This window comes from Pithys albifrons, chromosome 2 (genome assembly GCF_047495875.1).
Source record: "Pithys albifrons albifrons isolate INPA30051 chromosome 2, PitAlb_v1, whole genome shotgun sequence".
Lineage (NCBI taxonomy): Eukaryota > Metazoa > Chordata > Aves > Passeriformes > Thamnophilidae > Pithys > Pithys albifrons.
This window is the reverse complement of record NC_092459.1, coordinates 99,901,890-99,927,924: the sequence shown is the minus strand read 5'-3', so window position 1 is coordinate 99,927,924 and position 26,035 is coordinate 99,901,890. Positions and strand designations below refer to the sequence as shown.

Here is a 26,035-nt window from a genome sequence, read left to right as displayed (position 1 = left end):
TGACATTTTAAGGGAAATCAAGACTGAACCAGGAAGGGCCATCACCAAGGTCTTGGAACCCAGTTCTTATGTCTAAAATCTTGGGACTCGCTGGACTCTTTGCAGATATAGTGGTTATAGCAGATCAACCAGTTTAATAACTAGCTTCCTCAAGTTGTCAAACTGAGTAGTATTTGGAAAGAATTAAAAAAAGGAGTGTTTTTTGTGGGGAAACTAGTTTTCCTGTTGTGATGTATTCTGAACAAAACCAAGGTTTAAGAGCTTGGTTAACAAAAATTTACCCTCAATCCAAAGTTCCACCAAATCATGCTGACTTGACCCTCCAATGGTTTAAACTGCAAGATCTCCTGGAGGGTTTTGTAGCGCCTGCACAAACAATCACCAAGCTTTCTGCTCCAGGGAAAGCAGAACCTAAGGCAAGGATGCTAACTTCTGTCCAGGTCTCACCTCAGCACTGTGGCAGCAAGAGTCACTATGTATGGTTTGGATAGCTAAGGAGCACAGACGCTCTTGAGGACGCTGGAGTTCTTCACTAGAACTAACATATGTTGTACCTGAGAATGGGAGAACTGTACAAGCTCTCAGAGGTTTGATATTTTACACTGGTGATGAGTACACCTGCTCCCTGAAGCACGTAAATCCAACAGGTCATGTGGCCAGGTGCCAGGAGAGACCAGATTGTGACAGATGGTTCCTCCATCTCCCTCTCTCTCTTGGGGATCTGTCTTAATTATAGTTAGTGCTATGCCACCTATGCATTAACTCCCTTCAGCTTCTATACACACAGGCATTAAGGTAATACGTATGTTCAGAAAACAGTGAAGTCATCCATGTTGCAGGTGACCTTGCCCTAGTTTTACACCAAAGTGTGTCACATCAATAGAGGTTGTGTTGGAAGAAGCTAATAATAAACCTAAAAAGCTTATATATCAGTAAGAGATTCTCCACAGCTGCAACCACCCAAAAGAGCAAAATTGAAAACCTCTTCCTTCACAGATGTGAGTGATGAGGAAGTGCTTGGTAAGCACTGCCCCCTGGTAAGCACTGACCAGCATATGCCAAGGTTTGGCAGTTATTGCAGCTGTTTTTGGCAGTGTTTCTAGCTGGGATATCCATACCAAGTCCTAGGAGCACTCACAGGGACAACTCTTCAGACACAACCACGATGATCAGAAGCAATAAGCTCAGTGTACCAGGCAGGGACAATAATTCACCATTTTATAAATCAAGTTGAAATGCAAAATATGTTGAATAAGCTTACTTTTTCCTCCTGTACTTTTCAGTATTGCTATTTTAGATTGCAGTTTCTTGTGCATTTTAATAAAATTCCAGTTTTCATCCAAGTATAACTTGACAAAGATGACAAGAAAAATGAATCATGCTCAAGCATCAATACCAATGCTTCATTCACCACTTCCTACCTGACACAAAATGGAAAAAAAATGGAAAGAAAATTTCTATCATACATTGCTACATAGTTTGGTTAAATATTTTGTATAATAGCCAATTGTATTGATTAATAGAAATACACTCCAACTTCATTGCAAAGCTGTTTCTACCTTGAAAATCAACATACTATCTATTCTGAGAAGCAGTCCTACAAAAATAATGAATAAGTATAGATCATCAATTTAAATCCATCCTGGCTGCTTGCTGATTTGTATTATGATTAGAGTTCATTTAAATCTATCTGTCTGGATTTTTCTACTTGTTTGCTTTTGTTATAAACTTATTAGTGCTCAGACCTTCCAAAGGAAGGCTCTATAGTGCCCACACTGAGTCCTTTGGTATATTGAGGCTTGTAAACAGATTGCTAGATGAAGGCAAAGATTAAAAGATAGTAAAGGGCTGCCAGGCCAGAAGCCTGAATTAAATCCATTAAGTTGTATTTGAATAGGCAGATGAGTAAGGAACAACAAGCTGGGCTGATGGCTTTCTTCAGAGAGAAGAATCCATGGTGAGAGTTGCCACGCCTGGCACAGCATCAGGCCACCTGCTACACACCTCCAGAGACTATTGATGTCCTGTTGGGAGTTCACCCATCAAGGGATGCCCTGCTGTGATAAATCAAACTAAAGTGACAGCAGAGGTCTTCAGCCATAAGGTCATTTAATGAAGTAGGGGAAGAGTCACACGTGTAAGTGCAAATGCCCTGCACACTTGTTCAACTTGGTGCTAAAGAGCTGTTGAAGTGGATATGGAGGATGTAAAATAAAAGGAGGGTAGAAGAATTTAAAATTCTATCGGCCTGCTCCCTACATCCTGAGGATGGTTTTCCATCTGCTGTAGCAACATAATTAAATGTTTGGGAACTAATGACAGTATGTGGCTTTTGTCACCAAAAGAACAGACAGTGGTAAACAAAACTCTATTTACAAGAGGTAGGGAGAGAAATGTGGCTCTGCTGTTGAAATTAGAGATAAACAGAATCACACCACTTAGCTAAAGAGCCTGTCTAGACAGAGGAAGAAGAAAAACAAATGACAAAGGCTCAATGTTATTCTTGTGAGAGAGGGAAAAATTATTTTGTAGCTAGGCAGAATAGTCTTCAGAACAAAAAATGTCGAGACTACAGTGTTGAGACCCCTGAATATCACCTATTTTACACTACTGAGTGAGAAAATATTGACAGAGTAAGGTCTTTTTAAATTTGAAAATATGGCAAGAATCAAAACTACAGCTTAGGAAATCAGTGAGAATAATCAGCCAAAGAGATTTTGGTCCTAGAAGTGCAAGAGCTGGAAGCACACAGTGAGGCTTCACCTACATGGCAGGTCTACTCTGCTGCAGCTACATCAGTAAAATTCAATTTAAAAGAAAGTGATTGTAACTATTCCAGGTTGAAATCCTGTTTTGAAATAAATTGTCCACAGGAAGACTTGTTCCAGAGAAGGCAAGGTGGCATAATAACTCTACTACACTCATGCCAAACACCTTTCCCACCAATATAGCCCTAAGTAGAAGAGTATATTCTTGATCTTAAAATAATTAACAACCTTCAACAGCAGTGGGATTTCTTTATTCCAGCAGTGAATCTGAACCACTCTGCTTTGAGCTGAGAACTTTCACATCATTTTCTAAGTAACATAATTGTTAGAGACAATTTAAAACCACAGATTATCTACAATGCATCTCCTAGATAAATTATGAAGTTTGTCTTGAAATGTCTGTCAGTGACTGCAGATAACCAGGACTTCTTTCTTCTTCTATGAGGTGGAATGGGGGAAGGCACACAGCACACGCACAGCCAAATGCTGCTCTCAACTGAGCAGGCACTCCTGAAAAGTGCAACAAGAATTTGACAGAGCAAAACAATTGTGGATTAATAACATGGCAGGGAGCAGGAAAGCAGCTATGCATTCAGGGCCCTAAGTAATCCACACAGTCTGAATAGACAGGGACACGAGGAGCTGGAGAGGCAGGATCAGGATGGTCAACCGGAAGACATACTGGCTTCTTGGCAACTGGTACACTAATTTCTTTTAAAAATAAAAGTCAACAGGTAACTGAGGGTTTTTTCAGATGGAACCCTGCAGTTCCCTAATTAATTTTGGTTGATTTTAGAGGGGGTTGCTGTTCTGAGACATCATCACTGCTTCATCCACAAGACTGCACATAAGGTGCAAACTTTTGAAAGCAAGTGGTCTCTGGTTCCCTCTGAACAGTTACATTTTTGTCATTATCATAATTTTCTTCTTCCTCAAATGCCCATTGCTCAGTGATGTCAGTCATGTCAGTTAGGGGCAAAGGATGAAGACAGAGGAGGATGAGGATGGTTGGCAATGCTGGGTATCAATTGGCTGTTGAGGAGGTGTGGCAGGAGGGAGAGGGACAGAAGGGAAGGAGGGATGGAGGGCAGGAGGGATGGAGGGCAGGAGGTAGCGGGGCAGGAGGGACTGAAAGCAGGGAGGGGGGCAGGAGAGATGGAGGGCAGGAGGGACCGAAAGAAGGGAGCGGGGCAGGAGGGACCGAAAGGAGGGAGCGGGGCAGGAGGGACCGAAAGGAGGGAGCGGGGCAGGAGGGATCGAAAGGACGGAGAGGGGCAGGAGGGAGCGGGGCAGGAGGGATAGAGGGCAGGAGGGATAGAGGGCAGGAGGGATAGAGGGCAGGAGGGATGGAGGGCAGGAGGGACCGAAGGGACGGAGCGGGGCAGGAGGGACCTAAAGGAGGGAGCGGGGCAGGAGGCTGCGAGCGCTGCCCGCGGACCCGGCCCGGCCACGCATGCGCGGGTCGAGGGACTTGTTGCTCGGGCTCGTAACTTCGGGGCTGGGACCGCCCGAGCGGTGACGGGACGGGAGGGCAGAGAGGGGAAGGAGAGAGAACGGGAGAGACCGCCCCGGTGCAGGTAAGGGAGGGCGGGAGCGGCGCTGTGCGGGGCCGCGGGGCCGAGCGGGGAGCGGGGCGGGGCGAGGTCGCGGCCTCCGCAGAGGGACCCCGGCCCGGGGCGGGCAGTGCCGGCGGGGCAGCCCTGACCGCCCCCACCCCACGGGGGCTGAGCCCGCCCACCCTCCTCGTTGAGGTGACGGATCGGACGGATCGGAGGGACCGGCTCCCTGCGCCAGTGCCGACCCCGGGGCTTGGCGGTGTGAGCCCGGGGCTGGGCAGACCGTGCCCGGGACGGGCGGTGTGAGCCCGGGGTTTGGCAGACCGTGCCCGGGACTAGGTGGTGTGAGCCGGGGACTAGGCTCACACGAGTGTGAGCCCGGGGTTTGGCAGAGTGAGCCCGGGGCCGGGCAGAGTGTGCCAGGGGCCGGGCGGTGTGAGCCGGGGCAGCCGGCCCGGCCCTGTCCGGCCCGGCCCGGCTCAGCCCAGCCCTGCCGGGGCCGGACACGCCGCCGGGGCCCGTGTGCGGGGCCATGTGCGGACCCCGGTACTGCGGCACAGCCCCGCCCGTGGGAGCTCTTGCCCTGTCCTTATCCTCCCGGAGGTGGCTTGTTTAAAAATAATGGCTCTCTCGAGCTGGGAGCCTTGTGTGATAAGCGCCGGTAGGAGCGGGTGTGTTACTCACAGGCTCTGCGGTTGTGCTGATTTCCAAAGTGTCTTCGAAAATACTTTCTCTTCCGTCAGCACTGAATTTCAGTCCCTAGAAGGATAAAGTCACGGCACAACTTTTGTGTGTTTTGGGTTTTCCCTTTCTTTTTTTCTCTGTGATGAGACTCAGCAATTTGGACGAAATATCTTCCTTAGTCTGTTACACAGTCCAGTACTTATGAGATGCTGTTTTGGGAGGAGTATCCCATGCTGTTTACCTCCTGTTTGAAAGGAGAATTTGTACTTATTTATATTCTTCTTTTGTTTCATTTTCAGCATCCAGACTAGTGCTGTTGTCAAAGAAATGTGCATTCCTCTTACAGAGGCCTGATATTCCAAAAGTAGTGTCCCTGGACCTGTGTGATGAGCACCTACAATATTTGCTTTTGAAGGATTCAGTTTCTTCGGGGAATGATTTCCTTTGGAGTTTGTGTGTTCTACATGAGGCACTACATGGGAATCAAGTTAATGAGATCCAAGAAAAGAAATATTTGAAGTGAAAAGCCACACAGTAAACAAGCAATTGCCCTCTCCGTGATAAAAAGCCTTTTGTATCCATAGCCAAATCTTGCGAGTTCTTGTATGTTACTACATTGTCTGAGCAGGTCAGTTGACTAGTGAGGTAGATGGCTGTTCTCGTAGAAATACTGCTTGTTCTTTCTTGTTTGTGATATGCTGTAATTACTGTGCTGTGCTTTCAGATGAATTATTTTGAAAAAGGAAAATCACAGTATTTCAAGAACAGAGAGGAGCATATGTATTTCTGTAGTGTTCTTTTCTGTGGAATTAGTGGTGGATTTGTTAATAATCTCAAAGTTTTGACATTTGAATACAAAGTTCACAAGCTGGTTCGTTCACATCCTCCTCAACTAGAAACAAAGTCTTCAAACTGCTGTTGTTGGAATATCTAATATCCTGTGTGATTCTTGGAATTGGAATCCAGGCTGGAATACTTAGTCTGAGGTTATAGATTAAATAATAGAGAACTTTTTTTGGAGGTGGAGATCTTATATAGTTTTCCTCAGATGTCTGTGGAGGATGTGGTTTGTTAGATGTCTGGCATTCTTGCCTGGGCACTGCTGGTAACTGAACTTCTCAGTTATTGCAAAATATTTTACATATATTTTACACATAAAGGGGAAAGATCATCAAATATACCTTCTCTTTTGAAGTAGTTTCATGGTTGGATCTTCCTGCACTTTTTATACTTGCAATATTAATACATCTCACAAGTCCCAATCAGGCTTTTCACAAGGTTGTTTCACCTTTTTGTTTCTTTTTTTTTTTTTTTTTTTAAGGAAGAGACAGAATGAACCCTTTCTTTTTCCTGGGTTTTGGCCATTCTCATCTAGTCTATTTCCGGAACAGAAGTCTCCCTTTCAACTCCACAAATGAGACCTACTGCTACAGCACTGCCCAGGGCAGCACAGTGCTCCAAGGAGTGACTTTTGGTGGAATCCCGACTGTCCTGCTGCTTGATGTGACCTGCTTTTTTGTAAGCCCGGTTTCTGTTTCTTGTATTGAAAGTACTTTTGGCCATTTCAAATGTTAAAATCTTCAGAATTCCCTTATTTATCAGGCTGGGATTGGTTTCCAAGAATCTTCAGAATAAGAAATGAGCTAAGGCCATCCTGGGAAGGTCAGAGCACTTTTCAAGTGTTGATAAACATTTGCATACAAGTGGGATGAGAGTGCTGCTGTAGCGGGATGTGTACCTGTAGGGAGAGTGCAGGTCTGTATGTGTAGTCACAGTGAGCTTTGTGGTGGTAGCTCAAATTTCTGTTTTGTCTTAACTGCAGGAACATTTGGGTTTAAGTACTGGGTAGCTTTTCAGGAAGGGGACCATCTTACTTACTTGACTGTTTTTCAAAAGGCAATACAATGTGGAAAATCTGTCATTTCACCCATTTTTTAAAAATTAGATTTCATGAAGCTCTTGAGGGGAAAATGCACTGATCAGCTCAGTCCTCGCAAAATGCAGAATAAAATTAGTTGCTGTCTGGGAGCTCCAGGACAGGCCTGAGACTGCAGTAAAACTTAGGGTTCTTTCTGTAAGTTTGGTCTAGGTGGTCTTCAACCACCAGAAACAGGGCTGCAGACCTGCAAAGCGGCTTGGTAAGTGTGTTTGTGGTAGTAAAATCAGGCTAAAAGGATGACACAGTTCTTGAGTTCTAGCCAGCTGCTGTAAAGAAATTTTAAGTACCTGTGTAATGTCAGAGCTGGTAGTTCTGTAGGAATGTAGAGGATGTTCCTAAAAGTTACATAATTGAATACATAATACAGCATTTAATAAGATTTAGTTGAAGTGTTTGGAGGGACTGGATTTTTTTTAAAAAGCTGTGCCTGAATTTTAAGATGCTGAGTCTCTGCTTTAGAGTTCCTTGCTGTTGAACTCTGCTCTCCAATAGCAGTAGGTAGAGAGTGTAGAAGGCTTCTCTCTTCTTCAAGTACCGAGTACTTATTTAGCAACTCCTACTTTCATGACACATTTACTGCAGATTCCTTTTGTAACTGTCAGCTGATGGATATCTGAAGCAAGCTGATTTCCAGAGGAAGTGAGGTTTATGTATTGCATTGTCTTCCCATTTTTGTATGGCAGCCCCTCCTAATAACTGTAGAATACTGTAGCCAGTTTCAGCCAGAGTTGTCAAAGAGCGTAGAGAACTTTCCTGCTTGCATCAAGTTTAGTGGCCATATGAAGGAGGAAGATCTAAATTAAACTTCCCTGTTGGGTGGAAGGCTCTCATAAGAAGGTTAAATTCATTGTGAAATGTGGAAATTACCTGTATAATCTTGATATGTAGATAATCCTGACCTGTATCCTGGCTGGCCAGTTGGTATTTGATCCCAGTAAGTTACATCACTACCACCACTTTCTGGCCAAACAGGTATGGGATGTAGGAGGAACTGGAAGGTGAGGGTGTATGCTACATATGCATAGAAAACAGGCTTTGTTACTTCAGCTTCATTGCTTTGTATAGAACAACTTGTTTCTTTTAAAAAAAAGAAAAGAGAGTGCAGCTATGAAATACATAGTGGTGGGTTTTTTTCCCCTTGCTTTCTCAGTCTCTTTCAAAAAGTGAAAATACAGGGGGGATATGAAAGAATACATTGCAGAGATCAAATTTGAGTTTCTGGCATTTGAGAGTTATAATAATATATTACTTCAGATAAAAATAACGCTTACCCTTGAGAAAATATTTGAGGCCCTACAGCCTGTTTTCATCAGTGTTTAAAAATAAAATAAAATTGCAAGTCTTCTATCATACTTCTGGTCGTTAAGTAATGAATAATACTGAAAGTGTATACATAAAAGTCTTTACTTCTTCTCAAGTACTCCTTGCTACTTTTTCTGTCACAAACCTTCATGCACTTGTAGTTCAAAAGTAGTTTTGCATGCAGTTCTCCTTTTAAACTAGAACAGGAATGCAGATGTCCTGATCCTTTGATCCTAGACAGGCTGGTCTGTAGCATGGCCACCATTGCGTTGCTTGGCATGTGACAATTGATTTAGGTGCTAGGACAGCATTTTTTGACAGTTCTTACACACTTTAGAATAATTGCTATGAAATAAGAAAAATAAATATTCAAAGATCTTTATTTTTGTTTTCTAGGTTTTAATATTACTGTTTTCCATTATAAGAAAGAGATTCTGGGACTATGGTCGTGTTGCTCTGGTGTCAGAAGTTGAAAGGTAAAAAAGATATGCAATCAGACTGATTTTGGGAATGTGGAAGTAAGTACAGTAAATATAACTTCAAATAAGTGCATTTTTATCAGTTAGATGTGTTTGTAATCACATGCACATGTTTGTTACAAACGTTCTCACTGCTTTGTGTAAAATACATCCCACTCACAGAGTTAGTTTGTGGTTTCAGTCAGAAGTTGTGTTTGCCATTGTCATGAATTCCATTTTACATTTACAAGTTAAGGAAGTGGAGGTTAAGGAAATAGGCTCCTTGTCTGCTAACATGCTGCAGGTGGATGTTTGCAGTGTGTTTCTGTGATAGAAGGATACTGACTGTTTTGTTTATCTTGGCTTAAGCCCCATATCTTCCCAGAGCTCCCTGTGCAGCCTGTGCCATAAAATTTCTGAAGGATTCAAAAGTAAAAATATATTGTTGCAGATTTCTGAAATTCTTCACTGATTTTTGGTAATACTGCAAATGAGCCTTTGACTATAATTTTTTTAAGTATTTTTTTTCTACGGGGTGATGTGCTGGGATGTTTAAAAGCTAAGCTGTCTATGAAGTGGGTAAACTTTAACAGTGAGCCTCTTCCTGGTATTACTGGTGTCACCAAGTTGTGGTAAATTCACAACTGAGCAACAGGAGAGAACTCAAAGCCTGTTTTTAGGTGTAATCCATGTACGGTTGTGAAACGTAGGTGACGTAAAACAAGATGGGCAGTAACTGAGAAGGTTTTAATCCAGGTAGCTCAGACAGCAAAGCATGAAGGTGCTTTGGTGCTTCCATGTGGGCCGTGGAGGCCCCTGAGCAGTCAGACACCCAGGAGCCTGTGTTATTGTCCCTGCTGGGCTGTGACCTGACCCAACTGCTCAAAATTATAGATACACCTGTGAATACACTCCATTTTAACGTGTGTTGTCCTGTAATTATGGGCACATCTCCATTACAACATTTGATTGTTTCTTTTTAGCAACAAATTGAAAACAGGATCTCTGCTTTTTAGAGGGCTACAGATCCTCTAAATGTTTGTAGCCTTGCTACAGAGCTCTTTGTGTAAGGTCACCTGCAATCCCTTGCAGGTCAGGGATTTCATTCAGAGGAGAAATTCTGACCAGGGACTGTATGATGGAGCAAGAAAGGTGGAGGAAAAAGAGGTGATGTTTTTGTAATGAGGAAAATCTGAACAGGAAAACAGCTTACAAGGTTGATCCTTGCTAGGCTCCCAAACCTGTGTTGCATTCTCTTATGTTACTGTGGTTTTAATATCCTCTAAAATATTTTCATTCTAGTTCAGTTATGTGCTCTCATGTCAGGAGCTCACGTGTCCTCCCTTTTCAACATGAGTGATACACAATTAGGCATATGCTGTAAGCTGAAAACCACAGCTTTCATAAGTGAAAAAGTGGGTTTGTACTCCTTCCCCTAGTTACTTAAGAACTGTTAAAATGTAAATGATTCTGTAGGATTCCATAATCTGTTATTGAAGTTACTTAAAAGCTTTAATGTGTTTCAGTGAATCGAGGTACAACCGATTGTCAACATCTTCATCAGTACCTGAAGATCTTGAATATGATAGGGTAAGTATTCTAGAGTTTTGATAATACTTTTTGATGGACTATATGCTCTAATCTGCTATTCCATGTAGCCTAATGAACCAGTCATTAAACTGGAAGACCACCTGTATGTAAAGATTAATAAAGTATTGTTTGTTGTGTTTTTATAGAACTACACGTGATCTCTCTTTCCTGAGAAACTATTGCCATATCATAAACCAGTATCTTGTGTTGTTGTTCTTAAGGGTTTTTTTGTTTATTTTGTTTTAATTTAGAGAGGGATTAGATGACAGAATTTCAGATGGGGAGGGGAGAGAGAAAAAAGACTAGTAAATGATTTGTACCTAGATAAGAGTTTAAAAAGTTACACTGTGTTCACATTGCAAATAATACTCAGTTGCTCTTGGCAGTCCATTGTTTTCCTCTCAAAGTTGAGAAAACTGAGTAAGTGTGAGGCTAATAATAGTACTGTGTACTCTTAATAATCAAACTGGTTTGGAGTGGAAAATAATGTTTTGGCTAAACTTGTAATTACTTGCCTCCATGGTCTTTCTGGAGTCTTTGAACTGGTACATCTCTATGATTTCATGTTGCAGCTTCAGAATGTACCATGCAAGAGCTGTCCAGTGGTGGTAGCCTATATTTTAACATTTTATACATGCATCAAGTTAATGTCTAGCCTTGCAACTAATTATTTGTGTCAGTATCAAAAGCATATTAGTGTTTGATCAGGATTGCTCAGCTATTTGTGTAGTTTTTTTCGTCTTTTTAAAACCCTAAAGCAACGTTAGCTGTTGAATAAAATGTGTCTATTTAGCTGGATAATGTTCACTTGAGAGAAGAGACCTTTTGAGAGAGGTTTTTTTGAACATTCAGTGAGATGTGCTCTCTGCTGTCCAGTTTCATAGGAGGATTTGTAAAACTATATAAGAAACCTTCCTGTTACTGTAATCACAGCCTTGTTTCTCATTACCATTTAACTGGCTAACTTGTATTAGACTCTCATGGAGCTTATCCTTGAAATTGGAGAGTCTCTCGAAATGGTTTTGGCAAAAATAACCACCTTTTCTGCTCTAAAACAAACCATAAAAAAATTTCCTAGCAGCCTCAGTCTTAACTTGTGTTCATTGGGATTTGGGAGGCTTGTAAGAAGCCCAAGCAATAAATGTGTAATGAAAAACCCCAACTCTTGAACACTCTCTAAAGATACATTAAGTACCTTGTGAAAAGTGTGTAGAGTATTAGGTGTTTTCTCTGTTTCTAAATGATGATTTCAGAGCAACGAACTACCAGCTATTTTGCTAAGAGTTTTCCTTAATAGAAACACTTCTCTTTATTGTACAGATTAGAGACTATTTTTTCTATGTCAGCTCCTAAAAACTTCTTTATTTATTTATAGGGATTTTGTTCTTGGATAACAGCTGCTTTTCGGATGCAGTAAGTATATGAAACAGAAATAGTCAGCTGTGGTTTGCTTTGATCTTTTTTAATTAAAAAGGTGGTTTTCATTCAAAAATGTTGGGTTGTTTTTTAGATAGATAGATAGATAGAAAGAATTTAGTATAAGCACTTATACAGGTGCCTCTATTCGAGTTAAAAAAGAATATAAAAACAAGGTCAGCTTATGGGAATACTTTTCCAGCCCAGGGATTCCCCGATTTTGGGACAGTGTGTGAACCCAAGTGAATCTATGGCATTTATATGGATTCAGAGCTAATATTTATGCTCTAGGCTTTTCCTCTTTAAAGAGTACCTTGTGGGTGTTGCCCTGTTTGAAGCCCCAGAAAGGAAATGGGATTTCCCTGCAAGGGTTTCTGTGGAGAACTGGGGGTTTAGTTGGGGCTGGAATTGACTAACTCTGAAAAGTCCATCTCACTGTTTCCCAGAAACTGAGTATTAGATGTGTGATGTTCATTGTCTGTATCTCTTGGGTCTTAGTAGATCAGTATTTTTAAAAATCCATTTTTAGCTTGGGTACATTTAAATAAAAAAGAGGTGGGGATTAAGCTTGTCTGTCTCCAGTTTTGCTAGTTCCATTCCTTCCTTTTCCACGTTCTCCCATTTTAATAATCTATTCTGCTTGCAATGGAGAGATGGTGAGAGGTAATTCCAAAGCCTATTATATTTTCTGTTAACCGAGTGACACAAGAGTAAGGTGATTCTGTTGTAATTTTCCTTATGGAGAGCCTTTGTGGAGTTGAGTGAATCCTGTCCCAGCATGATCTTAAATTTTGAGAGCTAGACTGGCGATTATCATAAAACAAGTGGTCATAGCAAATTACTTTTTACCCTTTTAGTCTGATAAAAAAAGAATTTGCATACATATCTGCTATCCGAATTTCTTGTTTCCACCTTGAATTCCCTCTCATTAATTTTTATATGGTGCTACACAAAAGAAGATACTTTTGGAATGTGAATCCATGCATGAAAGAACACAGCCATGCTGAAAACCAATAGGGATTGATGGGGTTGTCACTGGATAGACTGACAATTTAGTGTATGTTCATAAACCATCCCCAAATAACCCCAAGGAGACTAAGCAGACTGACCCTGTGCTTTTCTGTCTGTGACGCAGCGATGACGAGATTCACGAGAGATGTGGTGAAGATGCCATACACTATCTTGCCTTCCAGCGTCACATCATCTGCTTGTTGATTGCTATCAGCATTTTGTCTGTGTGTGTCATATTACCTGTCAACCTGTCGGGTGATCTACTTGGTAAGAATTTATTTTTTATTTTATATCATTGTAAAGGCTTTTAGGATTTATTTTGATAAACTTTATATGGTAGTGTTCTGTTTTTCCCCCCTGTAGTGTGTTGACCCTGGCTGGATGCCAGGCACACACTGAAGCTGCTCTTTCACTCCCCTCCTAAAGTGGACCTGGGAGAGACAGTACAGTGAAAGGTTAATGAGTTGAGGAAAGGACTGGGAGACATCACTCACAGATATAATCATGGGCAAAATGGACTCAACTTGGGGATATTAATTGAATTCCTTAATAAAATCAGAGCAGGATGATGAGAAGTCAAATAAACCTTAAAAACACCTTCCTCCCACTCCTCCCTCCTTCCTGGGCTCTACGTACTCTGCTCCAGCAGCACAGGCAGATGGGGAATGGGGATTATGGTCAGTTCATCACATGTTGTTCCTGGTGCTGCTCAGGGAGAGGAGTCCTTCCCCTGCTCCAGCATGGGGCTCCTCCCATGGGAGACAGTTCTCCGTGAACTTCTCCAACTTGAGTCCGTCCCACAGGCAACAGTTCTCCATGAACTGCTGTGGTGTGGGTCACTCTTCCATGGGGTGCAGTTCTTCAGGAACAGCTTGCTCCAACTTGGGTCCCCCAGAGGATTACGAGTCCTGCCAGATGATCTGGTCCAGTGTGGGTTCCTCTCTCCATAGGTGTGCAGGTCCATGCCAGGACCCTGCTCCAGTACAGGTTTCCAGCCCTCTCTCGGATGTTCCCCTGCTCTGGTGTGTCTCCTCCACTGGCTGCGGGTGGATCTCCAGAGGCGGCAGGGGCACAGCTGCCTCACTGCAGGCTGCAGGGGAGACTCTGCTCTGGCCCCTGGAGCACCTCTCCCCCTCCTTCTGCACTGACCTTGGTGTCTGCAGGGTTGTTCCTCTCACATATTCTCATTCTGCTCTTTTTTGGATGCAGTTAGATCTGTGCAATAACTTTTTGCTTCTTAAATGTGTTATCACAGAGGTCTTACTGGTGTTCCTGATTAGCTTGGCCTTGGCACTTCCATTCTGGAGCTAGCTGGCATTGGCTCTGAAGGACACAGGGGAAGTTTCTAGAAACTTTTCACAGAAGTGACCTCAGAGCACTCCCACTTCCAAAACCTGGCCAAGCAAACCCAACACAGCCCCTCAGTCTGATAGGAAATATATGTGAGTGTAGGGGGTTCTTTAAACAGTTGTCAGAAACAAGATTGCACACCACATACAGACAGAGGTGACTACATTTAAAAGGCTCCAGCCAGAATTAACTTTACCTATGTCCTCTTAACTGGTGTTTATCTAAGCATTCTTTATGGTTTTTATTGGTGGTGATTGACAATGGAAACCATCTTCACAACTGAGAAATCTTCTAGTATCCAGTCTGAACCTCTTTTGCTGCTATTTGAAATAAATTTTTTTGACCTATCACTGGAGATAATAGATTATTCTTTACAGATTTGCAAAATCCTTGTAGCTGCTTGAGGATTATAAACTCATCTGGGCTTTTCCCTCTTTTTCATAAACTGGACCAGTTAATTTGGTCATTCATGAGAAATGTTTTCCATTTAGCTGATCAAAAAATCATCAGCTATGCCTTGAACTTTTGTTTTAATCTAGCTAGACTGTCTGTTGTTGTTCCTTTCTGTCTTGGGTTTATGTCTCAGAACTGGACACATCTTCTTTCAGAGACTTTGTCAGTGCTGACTAGACAAAGACATTCTTCCATATTTGATAATAAGCCTTTGTAAGCCCATTTTGTACCTGGCTTTGTATCATTCTTGTCAGGATCATGTTTGCAGAGTTGTTCATCATTGATCATCTTGGTGGATAGTGATGGGAAAAAAAGCAATAACTCATTTGGTTTTCTGAGAAGCTCTTGAGCAGAGCACTAGCTCGTGTTTTGTTTTGTATGTTCTTATACCATAACAATTGCATCTTACTTCATGTAGTGGTCTTGCTGGTCTTTGTCTCGATACTATCTTATGTTATCCTTTATAATGTGTCCTAGTTTTTGCTTTCAGTTTACTCCTACCTTTCTTTTTAAAAAAATCTTGTGACTTAACCCTCCTCTGTAATAGGATACATTTTACCTTTTCCTTTTTTTATTGTTTCCCTGTGGAACTTCAATCTCTGACTTCCCTTTTATTGCTTTCTTGCAATTCTCTTTTATTCATTATTTTATTGATATTTTATATTAGTATTGGCTTTCTTAAAGACCATCTTTCTTTTTTCTTTACATTTCTTTTCTCTTTGTTCTTTCAAAAGACCCTTTATCACTGCACAGTCACTTCTCCTTCCTTGCTTTCCATTTCTGTGTTCTCAGCCAGCATCCCTGGTTTTAAGGAATCAGATTCGTCACAGCGAGTGCCCTTCGCCCCCTTTATAAAGCAGAGAGAGAGACACTGGTGCCTTCAAAAGGCTTAGAGTATTAGCTGCTACCTGTGTATTTATACCCAAACGGGTTTTGCAATAAGCATCAATTTGTGTGCACTGTCCTTCTCTAATTATAATTTGATAAAATCTGTACTATTTTGGGTACCGATAGATGCTCTTTGTTAGTTCAAATGGCAGAGAATGGCTGGCCTTGTAGAGCAGGAGAATACAGCTTCTGTTTTTCTGCATTAACTTTCATGATCCTAGGAGATACAGCTGAAAAACAAAGTTTTAGTGTCCCTCCCCTTGCACTGTAAGTTGATTTTTTTGCATTTACAGTTCTTTCAGTTGTGATGGCTTAACCTGCAATGTGGTTTAACAGTCTGTGCTAGGGAATTGTTTACTTTTCCAGATACACTTAACTCTTTTTCCCTTGTGAACATTGAATCAATTTTCACTCCCTTGCCTTATCGTTTTCTTTTAAATATTTGACAGTCTAGAGAAATAATGTCATATAAACTCTCTCATTTTTGACCTTAGCAAGGTTATCAACACTGTTTTGTCAACACTGAATTAATGCAGCTTAAAAGTCTGAGATAAGAAATCAGTTAAGATGGAAGGAAAATGTGAAGGAAATATGTTCAATCCCTACACAATATTGACATTAAGGGAGATTGAGGGGAGAAAGGGAACTGCTGCAAAGATGTAGTGTTTGTTTTTAAAAGTCTGCTGCTTCTCATGATGGCTTCAATGTGGTGTAATCCTGAGGCTGTTTTTCCAGCTTTAAGATGCAATACGGAGTAAACCAGCATTGATTCTGATTTTAAGTTTTTTTGCTCAGCATTAAAAAGAAATATAATATCTTTAGAATAAAAGCTGACTTTCTAGTAGTTTACCTGTGAATGTTGCACCAGCTAATTATGCTAATTTTTTTTTGTTCTTAGATAAAGATCCCTATAGTTTTGGAAGAACAACTATAGTGAACTTACAAACTGGGTAAGTCTTGCAGAGTACCTTTATGCTTGTGTCAGTGTCCTGCCAGGGGCTCTAAACACAAGAATTGATACTTGCAGTGTGGCTCCTGAGGTCAGAATAACTTATTCACGCTTCATGGACTGAAGCTGGGATATGTGTTGCTTCAGGCTCTGCACTTACAGTGCTGATAAGAAATCCTGAGACTTGGCTTCTACTCTCAGCTCTTACTTCTTACACCATGTGTTTCTTTTGGCTAATGACTGCACATTTAGTGATACTATTTTCAGAAATTTCCACTTTAAAAGAAACCATGTTTCAGAAGGAAAGTAAAGCTGACAGCTTTCCTAGAAAGTGTAACTCAGATGATTTAAATTCCCTTACATTAGATTTATGTGTGTTCATGTCTGAGATTACAATTAAAATTACTTCTATGTGTTTTAAAAACAGTCAGTAAAAAGCTGAAACACAAAGGTCTACAAGTCTTCTGGTTCCTTGATCAGTCCAAATCCATCCATATACTTTTGTCCAGTAGAGTTTCTGCCAATGCACTTTGGTTTTATAACCACGTTATGAAACCTAGTAACTACTGGGGGGGGTTTGCTTGCTTGGTTATTGGGTTTTTTTAATCTGTAAAATAGTTTCCTGTATTTTAGGTTAATTGTAATTATTAGTGCTCTTCACAAAACTGAAGAACTGTTCACAGAACAGAACTTCTGTAAGCTTTAAAGAAGGAGCCATCAGAAAAGCAGAATTTACTCCCTGTATTGAGGCTGTTTTCAATTTGAGTAAGGATTGTGTTCAAGGAGAGCTCAATGAGGCACTCAGCACAGTAAAAAGGCAAATTAAAACCATTTTGGCAAAGAGCATCATGTGTGCTATTGACCATCTGAGTGGGAAGGTGCAAGCCAAACATTTCCTAAATATATCCATGTCATAGAATATCTGTTTTCTTGGTGGGTTCATTACCCCTAGAATAGTATGATAAGCAAGTAACCCTTCCTATTGGCTGTCCAAGGCATCTGCATAGGCATGACTGACTACCAGTAACTATTTTTTTCCTGTTTTGTGTTCAATGAGAGGTTCTGATCTGATTAGCATTTTGATAGCTACTTTTATCGGTTGGACAGATGGTTGTTTCTGTTTCTCATATTCATAACATTTTGTCCAACAGAAATGATCTTCTTTGGCTGCACACGGTTTTTGCTGTTATTTACCTGATTCTGACTGTTGTTTTCATGAGACATCACATGAAGTATGTAACATATAAAGAGGAAAACATAGTAAGTTTCTGTATTGGGGTGAAAAAACCCCCAGAGAGCATGTTTGCCAGTGGATAATGCTAAAAAAGCAAATTGCTGAGATGACTCCTGCTTGCTAGAATGTGACATAAATGTGAAATGCTCTACTGAGTGAATTGGGAAAATGGATGGAGAGAAGGGGATTGAGGAGGGATTTGTGAAATTTTGCTGTAACCTATTACCAATGGAGAAGGTGCTGTGTTAAATATATGCAGCTCCCACCAAAATCAAAATTTCCTACTTTCCCCACCCCCCCCTACACAGCTACTTGTGCTGTGTCACTCCCTTCCTTATATTCTTGTTTTCTCTTTCATGATGTGATTTCTCAAAATTTGACTTGCATTTGCTCTCACAGGTTAAGTGCACATTGTTTATAACTGGTATTCCAAAAAATGCAAATGAAGAGATAGTACAAGGCCATTTCACGTAAGTTCACGCTTGAGTAATTCCATTAGAATCATAGAATGTGTTTGGTTGGAAGGAACTTTAAAAATAATGTAGTTCCAAAGCCCCTACCATGTGCAGGGACATCACCTGGTGGACCAGGTTGCTGAGAGCCCCATCCACCCTGGCCTTGAATACTTCGAGGGGTGGGGCTGGAAGTCCACAGCTTTTCTGGGCAAACTGTTCCAGTGCCTCACCACCCTCACAGTAAAGGATTTCCTCCTAATACCTCATCTGAACCTGTTCTTTTTTGGTGTGAAGCCATTCTCCCTGGTCCTATCATTATATGCCCTTGGAAAAAGCCTCTCTCCATCTTTTATTAGGAACAGGAGATAAAATTGTCCTAGTAGTTCTACCTGACCAAGCAGATACATTTTTTGAATTTTGCAGAGTTTAATAGTCATATTATAGTGTATCTGTGCTCTACAAACATATCTTATTCCTTAGCCAGCATTGAGAAAAAACTGTATTTCAATAAGGTTAGTGAGCTGATCTTAAAATCAAAATGTAAGAAAGTGGCTGTGTATTCACACTTTCCATTTATGCTCCCACACAACCTTTACTTGCAATAATGTGCATCTCATGTTGAAGTAACTTTCAGCAACAGTCTCTCTGAAAGTCCCTACTTTATGATACCTCATTCAGAAATAAAATGAGTGATTGAGATATCAGTTAGGTTATCACTGCTGTTCTGTGCAGCAGTTTCTTCATGGTACTTTCTGTTCTTAATGTTCTCATGTGCTGCTTCCTTTCAGGGATGCCTACCCAACCTGCACTGTGCTGGAGGTCCAGCTCTGTTATGATGTAGCCAAGCTTATTCACCTCTTCAAAAAAAGGTACTTGTTCTTGTAATCTACATGATTTTAGAATAATTTTACAAATGTTTTGCTAGCCTTTAATCAGCATATATCAGCAATACTAACCTTGCACATTCTACAGATGAATTCTGATCTTAAAGTTCTGGTCTGGACTTCAGTTAGATTCAGTTGTGGTTTAAAGCGAGTTGTGGGGTTCAGCCCATCTTGGTATGTGGTGTGTTGCATAAGCTAAGTTTTGACTTGCTGATTATTTATTTGTCTATGTGCAGTTAGTTATTTATTGTCAGGCATGCAGTGAAAAACTGAACTATTGAATTGATAACTGTTAACCCTGAGTCTTTCGCCAGACTGATGATCTAACGAGAGAGAAGTGTTATTTTGGGGGCTATCGTGAATAGCACTGTGGTTGTTTTTTCTTTTTTCCTGGAACATCACTATAACTGTAGGCTGTATAATGCTATTACTGACTTTAAAATAAATGAAATATATATAACCAATATAAACTGTATGTAAATGTATTTGGTGGCTGATTCATTTGCCATCAGTCCTTGCAATAACTTTTTTCTTGGGGACTATATTTTTCTTAAGCTTGATGTTTATACTTTTTTGTTGCAAATTGTTATGGATTTGTGTTTTCTGTCCAGAAAACAGGCAGAAAAAAGCTTGACTTACTATGAACACCTGCACCAGAAGTATGGCAAGCGGGTCCAAATCAACCCTAAACCATGTGGGCAATTCTGCTGCTGTGAAATGAGGGGATGTGAAAGGGTAAGAGATTGTGTTCTTTCTTAGTTATGGCCAGGTAGATTGTTAAAAGGGCAGAGAATAGCTTTGTTGAGCTTCAGAAAATTCCATATTCATTCATTGCCGACAGCTCATCTGCCATGTGCTTCCTTACAACATTTTTGAAATGTAATCTCAGTGCAAAATTTAAATACAAGAAAATATTCCTATTTGTTTATCTTTGCCTTGTGGCATAATTTGTAATTCGTGGAAGTAGTATGAGGAAGAGAAACTGGTTCGTGTAAGCTGTATGTTAATGAAGATATGAGCCAGCTGGTGCTTGGATATAACAGTCATCAATTTCCTGACAGGAGGATGCTGTCGATTATTATACCAAAGTTAGAAATGAACTGATGGAAGAATATTCAAAAGAGGAACAAGCTGTTCATAATAACCCATTGGGAATGGCTTTTGTAACATTTCAAGATAAATCCATGGCAACCTAGTAAGTTTTGTCTTCTGTCTTGTTCTCTTTTCATTATAATAGTACAAATGATCTGTTGTTTGTGTCTCTTGTTTGCTTATCTTGGCTCTTCTTCCTTTCTTCTTTTCATCATTCTGTGGATTTTTTCTGCTTTGCTTTCCGGTAAGTTTTCCCTAAACTGTCCATTTTAGTCTCTGTGCTTTAAGCTTTTTTCTAAGGGACTAAAAGGCTCAGGACATTTATTGGGATAAGGAGCCTTTCTCTTCCTTGTGGGATCCAGTACATCAGTGTAGGGTCAGTCCATCATAGAAGGGTAGACTAATTGAATATGAGTTACTGATTCCTCCATTTTCTACGGTGCAAATGGTACAATGACCAAACTGTCAGAGTGGGTGCAAATTACGCTGCTGGTTACTCATCTCAACAGGGTAGGGTCTGTGACTCACCTGGCCACAGGTGATAAATACACAGTCTGTGTCTCTATTACCTGCTGTTACAGATATATGTGTAGACCTCATGTCAGAAGTTGTTCAGTATTTTTGTATTCAGTTATTTGTAGAGGCAAATGCATGTAGCCTCTTATTTTCTGTTGACACTGAGAATATCTTTCACTAACACAAAGTAGGTAAAGGTAAACAGAAAAATATTTGTTTTACAGCATAACACATCATGTTTTTTATTCTTCACAGCCTCTGTGATTTAAATTGCCTGCATTCTTTTGACCTTCAAGTCATATCAGAAAGCCAATGTTTCAGGCTTTTTTTCAAGGAAGTCCAGGGTGTAGAATTTCTTGCAAGAATTTGATATCTTGGAGAAAGTTTTGCTTGCCACTCTTATAACTGAGTAGCGGTTGCATGATGAAATCTTCCTCCTCCCCTAATTTTGTAATGAAATAACATTTTGAGATGTGAAACTGAAAGAAGAAATAAGCACTGAAGTTCCTTCTCTAGATTCTGATGTGTTGTGTACAATTTTGATGGGATAGTTTCTCCTTGGGCATGTGTTTTGAGTTACACTACAGACATCTCTGAGTTGAATTACCAAGATCTGAAAACATTTTAGTTTATTTAGCTTGGAATTGATGTGGTGGACTCCATTTCCCGGGAAATTAGATTAGGTTATGTGTGAAGCTGAAGCTCCCATCAAATCAGAAAGTTACTTGTTGCCCTTAGTATGCTCTGCTCCACAGAACCCTGAAATGGGATGGGAAAACAGGAAGCCAGAACTGAGGTTCATGATGGCAGGTGGTCTTAGAAGCTTGTTTAATGATGGCTAAAGCTTGCTCTGTATGTATTTTTAAAAATAAACTGGCAAAGAATAATTAACTTTCTTAAATACTTGCTGCTGCAAGATGCTGGCAATTGACATCACTACTTGAATTCCGGTAAGGTAAAATCTGGGGTTTGGGGTTTGGTTTATTTGTTTGGTGTTTGTGTGTGTGGTTCTCTGTCTTCTTTATAATAACAGCACAACTGAGAAACAAGCATGTTCACACATTTTACAGTCTGTGCATTTAGATGTAAAATACACTGTTTCCATGCAAATGTACTAGAACAGTCTGTGAGAGTATGCCCAGCCCTTCTACTGCTGTCCTTTGAGAAATCTTTGACAGCATTTATTCTGGGCATCTTTAAATTTCCTTTAAATACATTGAGAGTCAGTCAGCTCATAATATTAGAAGATAGAATTATGTACTGTGATTATTTTAGGATGGGTGAAAGAGGGTAATACTTTGAATTGTAAGAATAGCAGCATGCTAAAAGTTTTTCTGAAAATTGGCTGGATTTGATGCTAGTGGAAATGATTAGTCTGCACTCTCATTTCATAGTCTACTTTGATTTGAAAACAGTTGTAATTATGTAATGATGTGTTCAGGGAACTATCTGTCTTTTTTTTTTTTCTAGTACTCTCAGGCTTTGATTTATTTTTTTACATTTTCTTTAATACAATTGTTCATGTTGGTAGAAACAGTGAACAGTTTGAACCAAGACTGCTTTTTGTTTCCAACAAAACAGATCTCAAAGACCTGTGGTAGAAACTATTTATGTAATTGTCATTAATGCAAAATATGTTTCATTGTTGTCTAAGTTGATCACGGCTTATTAAAATAAAAAAACCTTTATCACTATTCCCAGCCTTTCTCATTACATACTCAGCATTTTCAGGTATAAAAAACTGGAAAAATTCTCTTCTTCCTTACAGCATCCTTAAGGACTTCAATGCCTGCAAATGTCAGAGTATTAAGTGTAAAGGAGAGCCCCAGCCATCGTCCTACAGCAGGGAGCTGTGTGTGTCAAACTGGGAGGTTACATATGCTCCTTATCCTGAGAATATTTGTTGGTAAGAATCCTGTCTTACATCCATTTATTGATGATAATGTAGGTTTAGAATGGGCATAGGAGAAACAGGGCTGAGAGTGTTTTTCTTTAACCCTAAACTAAGACTTTTGTAGTGTTTTAATGTGTCTGATCTGCCTTTTTATTTTGATTATTGGTGTTCTTTATTGACTTTGAGGAGGCCTCTCTGAGGCTGACTGAAGTTTCGCCACCCCAAAGTTAAAAAAATCCCGTAAGCTTCTTACTGTCTGTCTCTCAGTGTTTCCATTTTTTGAGGCTAGTGCATATTTACTGTTGAGATCTGAAGAAGCAACTTGGTGTTAGCACTGAGTATTTTCAAGTACATATGTGTTTTTTTGAGTTGAGATGTGATGAGCGTAACTTGATTCACTCTGTGAACTCTCATCTGTCTTCCAACGTCATCTTTATTGACCCAGTACATTTCCCAGATAATACTTTTTGAATTAAACTGCTCCTGTGCTCCCTTCTGTCATGCTTATAGGCTAAAAAAAGATCTAAACATTTTCCAAGTGCTCTGAAAATAACTTAGGGTGGGGACAGTGTAATCCTTTCTTCATATAAGTGTAAACTTGTGACATTTGCACTGCCCAACCCAAAACTGCAAGTGAGACACAGACATGCACAAGTTACTGTATTTCACTTGTATGTAATTTTTTTAGAAGCACATTTTTTCTTAATTATTTTAATAGAAAATTACTCTTAAGGTAATCATGCCATTGATTTCAAATAATTGAGAGGTTTTGTCTAGAACTACAACTCCAGTTCTGCAGCTGGGAATAAAGTACAGAATCTTTAACCAAGATGTAAACAATTATGATTCTTAGCTGTGTCTTTTGCAGCAGTCTTACTTTGAGATATGAATTAAAAATCTCTTGCAAGCTGCTTTCCAGGTAGGGTCAGTTTAATGAGCCCTATTCATGAAAGGATTCTTCCATGTGTCTGTGCTCCACTTCTTCTTCCTTTCTTCAAGCACTGGACACAGGAATTGGTCTGTGTTACTCAGTGGATTGAAGCACTTGCAAAACTTTGCTAAACATCTCTAAGAGAAGATGATGGGGTTTTGTTATTTTGGGTTGGGGGAGTTTTTTCTGTTCTTCTCTCCCTCTTGAGGAAGAGGAAGCACAGGGATTTACCAAGTTGCCAAGTTCACAAAAAGACTGGTCATAATTAGTTACTGAGCCTCTGTATCCCTGTTTTGGCTCTTCTAAATACTGGGCTTTAGCTGGAGATCAAATCATTCCAGTCCTTTTGGGAACTACTTCAGATAACATTTAAGAACTTCACATGTTTAAAATATATGGTTTATGTCTTAAAACAGCAGGAAGGGATTCAGTGTTTGTAAATTTTTTTTTTTCAAATCACAGTTTCCTGACCGATTCTTCCTCTGACAGTTGCTCTCCTTGCAGAAGTTCTCTGTACCTTCTGACTCTGTCTCTACTTGTTCTATCTTTGTTTCATATGTCTGTATTACTGAACAGTAGAAGTGTTTCATCCCAATCCTTAATTACATTAGACATTATGTTTGTGTAATGGAAGACTAAATATGTCCTTCTGCAAGCACAATTTATGTAATCATTCAAGAGAGGCTGCAGTTTTCTTTATTTCTAATAGCAACTGGAACTTATATAGTGCTTTGTTACATAACTTTGAAAGCTCAATTTACAAAAAGCAGTGCCACCTGCTACTTGACAGATAGTATGTATCTTTTTTAGCAGCCAATGCTTACTACTTGTTTTAATGTCCTTTTTGCTTTCTTCTCCAGGAAAAATCTTTCCGTGCGTGGACTGAAATGGTGGTTTAGATGGGCTTGCATTAATTTGCTTCTTTTCATTGTGCTGTTTTTTCTTACTACTCCTTCCATAATCATCTCAACCATGGACAAGTTCAACGTCACTAAACCTATTCACTACCTTAATGTGAGTCCTGCCATATGTTTGGATATAGCTGTGTGTCAAACTGAAATGTTGGGGAACTGGTAGACATTGTTTCATTGTTCTACTCTACATCTTTAAGTTAAATTCAGTTGAAATTCCCAGGATTGTTTTAGGTGACTGCTGGCTAAAAAACATACATCCAGAATTGGGTCTTTAAGCCCTCTTTTATTCCTGGAATAGTAGTCTGAAGTAATTTCATCTGAAACTTTGTATTATTGAAATATATTTATGTATTTTTGTGGTAAAAATTTGCATTCCACATTCACATAATTCTAAATTTTGTAACCAAAAACTTTTCCAAAAATGGAATTTCAAGTCCAACCTGTATTTTGATTTGTGTGATAAGATGTGAGAAATTCAGATGTTAAATTCTGAAGTGAAATGTTGTTTTTATTTTGCTTATTAAGTTCAGAGCAAGATAGGATATATATCTGATCCTAGTTTGAGTGCACCTACATCTGCTGCAAGCTGTTCTTTTTAAATACTTCCTCCAGCCAGTGTAAATGACACAAAAAGTGACTGTGAACTGCACTCTCATGGAATTTAATTCTCAATCCCACTTTGTTTTTTGTCTTTACTACTCAGTTTAAGACTATCTGAGTATAATTTCCCCAGTTCATCCTGCTATCATTTACAAAAAGCTAAATATTGCAGCCTCTGTTCTACCCAATGTTTTTAATACTTATTCTTTCTTTTCTCCCCCAACAGAATCCCATTGTCAGTCAGTTTTTCCCAACGCTCTTGCTCTGGTCTTTCTCAGCTTTGCTACCAACAATTGTCTATTACTCAACCTTGCTGGAGTCCCACTGGACAAAGTAAGCAAGCTTTTCCTCAATTTTTACCTTATCAGCTGAGTAACTAAAATAAATGAAGAAAGTGTTTATCTTGGAGCTCTTAAATCCGCAGACCCCTCATAGCAGGGCATGTCATGGTCTTGTTTCTTTTTAGTGTTACAACCACACTTTGGGGTTTAAGTCATTTGTAACCCACAGCAAGTATAATCTAACCACTTGATTTGCATATGCTTCCCCCTGCTCCCCACCTCTCTCCTCTTCCTGTTTAATCAGAAAAAATTTAAGAGCAGGCTCTGGAGGTGTATCTTCATCAGGAGCATGGGAAGTGCCTCTGATCCCAGAACTAGCTTGCTCTCTGGGCAAATAGGACACGTGGGTTTAGAACCCCTCCAGGCTGAGAACATCACAGAACCCTAGAACCCCACTTGTCAGAAAGGGCTCCAACTTCTGCCATGCGACTTTAAAAAAGGGCATCCATCTTCTCATTGCTTGGCATGACAAAATTGTCCTGGATGTAACTCTTGGTGCACAGCTCAGTTGCTGTTGGGTGTTGTTAGTGGTGATCTGAGAAGATCTGTGGGACCAAGGCCAGGCAGGTGTGTGGATACAGGATTTTCAGATACAACCAGAGCCCTCCAGAGATGTCAAGCCCACTGACATGCTACTAACTTGGAGAACTCAGCACAGCTTGGTTTGGAATACCAGATTTGATGCCCAGTTTACCTACAGTCCAGACGAAAGCACACTGGATCCCAGCTTCTCTGAACTTCACTCAATTTTTATCCATAAAGCTTGTAGCCATTTCTTGTGGGTTTTTTTTATATTTTAAGGTCATTTTT

The 26,035-nt window shown here is 40.2% G+C and overlaps 1 protein-coding gene across 4 annotated transcripts in view; it reads left to right on the top strand.

Annotated features, from left to right (window-relative positions):
* Positions 1 to 4,259: 4,259 nt before the first annotated feature.
* Positions 4,260 to 26,035, top strand: part of TMEM63A (transmembrane protein 63A) — a 33,878-nt gene continuing 12,102 nt past the window's right edge. The window contains exons 1-16 of one of the 4 annotated variants that reach the window (XM_071579644.1): positions 4,260 to 4,345; positions 5,308 to 5,636; positions 6,334 to 6,526; positions 8,646 to 8,725; positions 10,234 to 10,297; positions 11,673 to 11,710; positions 12,849 to 12,991; positions 16,314 to 16,365; positions 17,516 to 17,624; positions 17,998 to 18,068; positions 18,842 to 18,922; positions 19,549 to 19,672; positions 19,999 to 20,132; positions 22,314 to 22,451; positions 24,231 to 24,384; positions 25,111 to 25,217. In XM_071579644.1, coding sequence (XP_071435745.1) covers positions 5,614 to 5,636; positions 6,334 to 6,526; positions 8,646 to 8,725; positions 10,234 to 10,297; positions 11,673 to 11,710; positions 12,849 to 12,991; positions 16,314 to 16,365; positions 17,516 to 17,624; positions 17,998 to 18,068; positions 18,842 to 18,922; positions 19,549 to 19,672; positions 19,999 to 20,132; positions 22,314 to 22,451; positions 24,231 to 24,384; positions 25,111 to 25,217 — 1,511 coding nt within the window. In that variant the 5' untranslated portion in view covers positions 4,260 to 4,345; positions 5,308 to 5,613. Of the gene's footprint in view, positions 4,346 to 4,386; positions 4,520 to 5,307; positions 5,637 to 6,329; positions 6,527 to 8,645; positions 8,726 to 10,233; positions 10,298 to 11,672; positions 11,711 to 12,848; positions 12,992 to 16,313; positions 16,366 to 17,515; positions 17,625 to 17,997; positions 18,069 to 18,841; positions 18,923 to 19,548; positions 19,673 to 19,998; positions 20,133 to 22,313; positions 22,452 to 24,230; positions 24,385 to 25,110; positions 25,218 to 26,035 lie in introns of those variants that run through there. The other 3 variants (XM_071579655.1, XM_071579652.1, XM_071579649.1) reach the window with 3 other exon arrangements.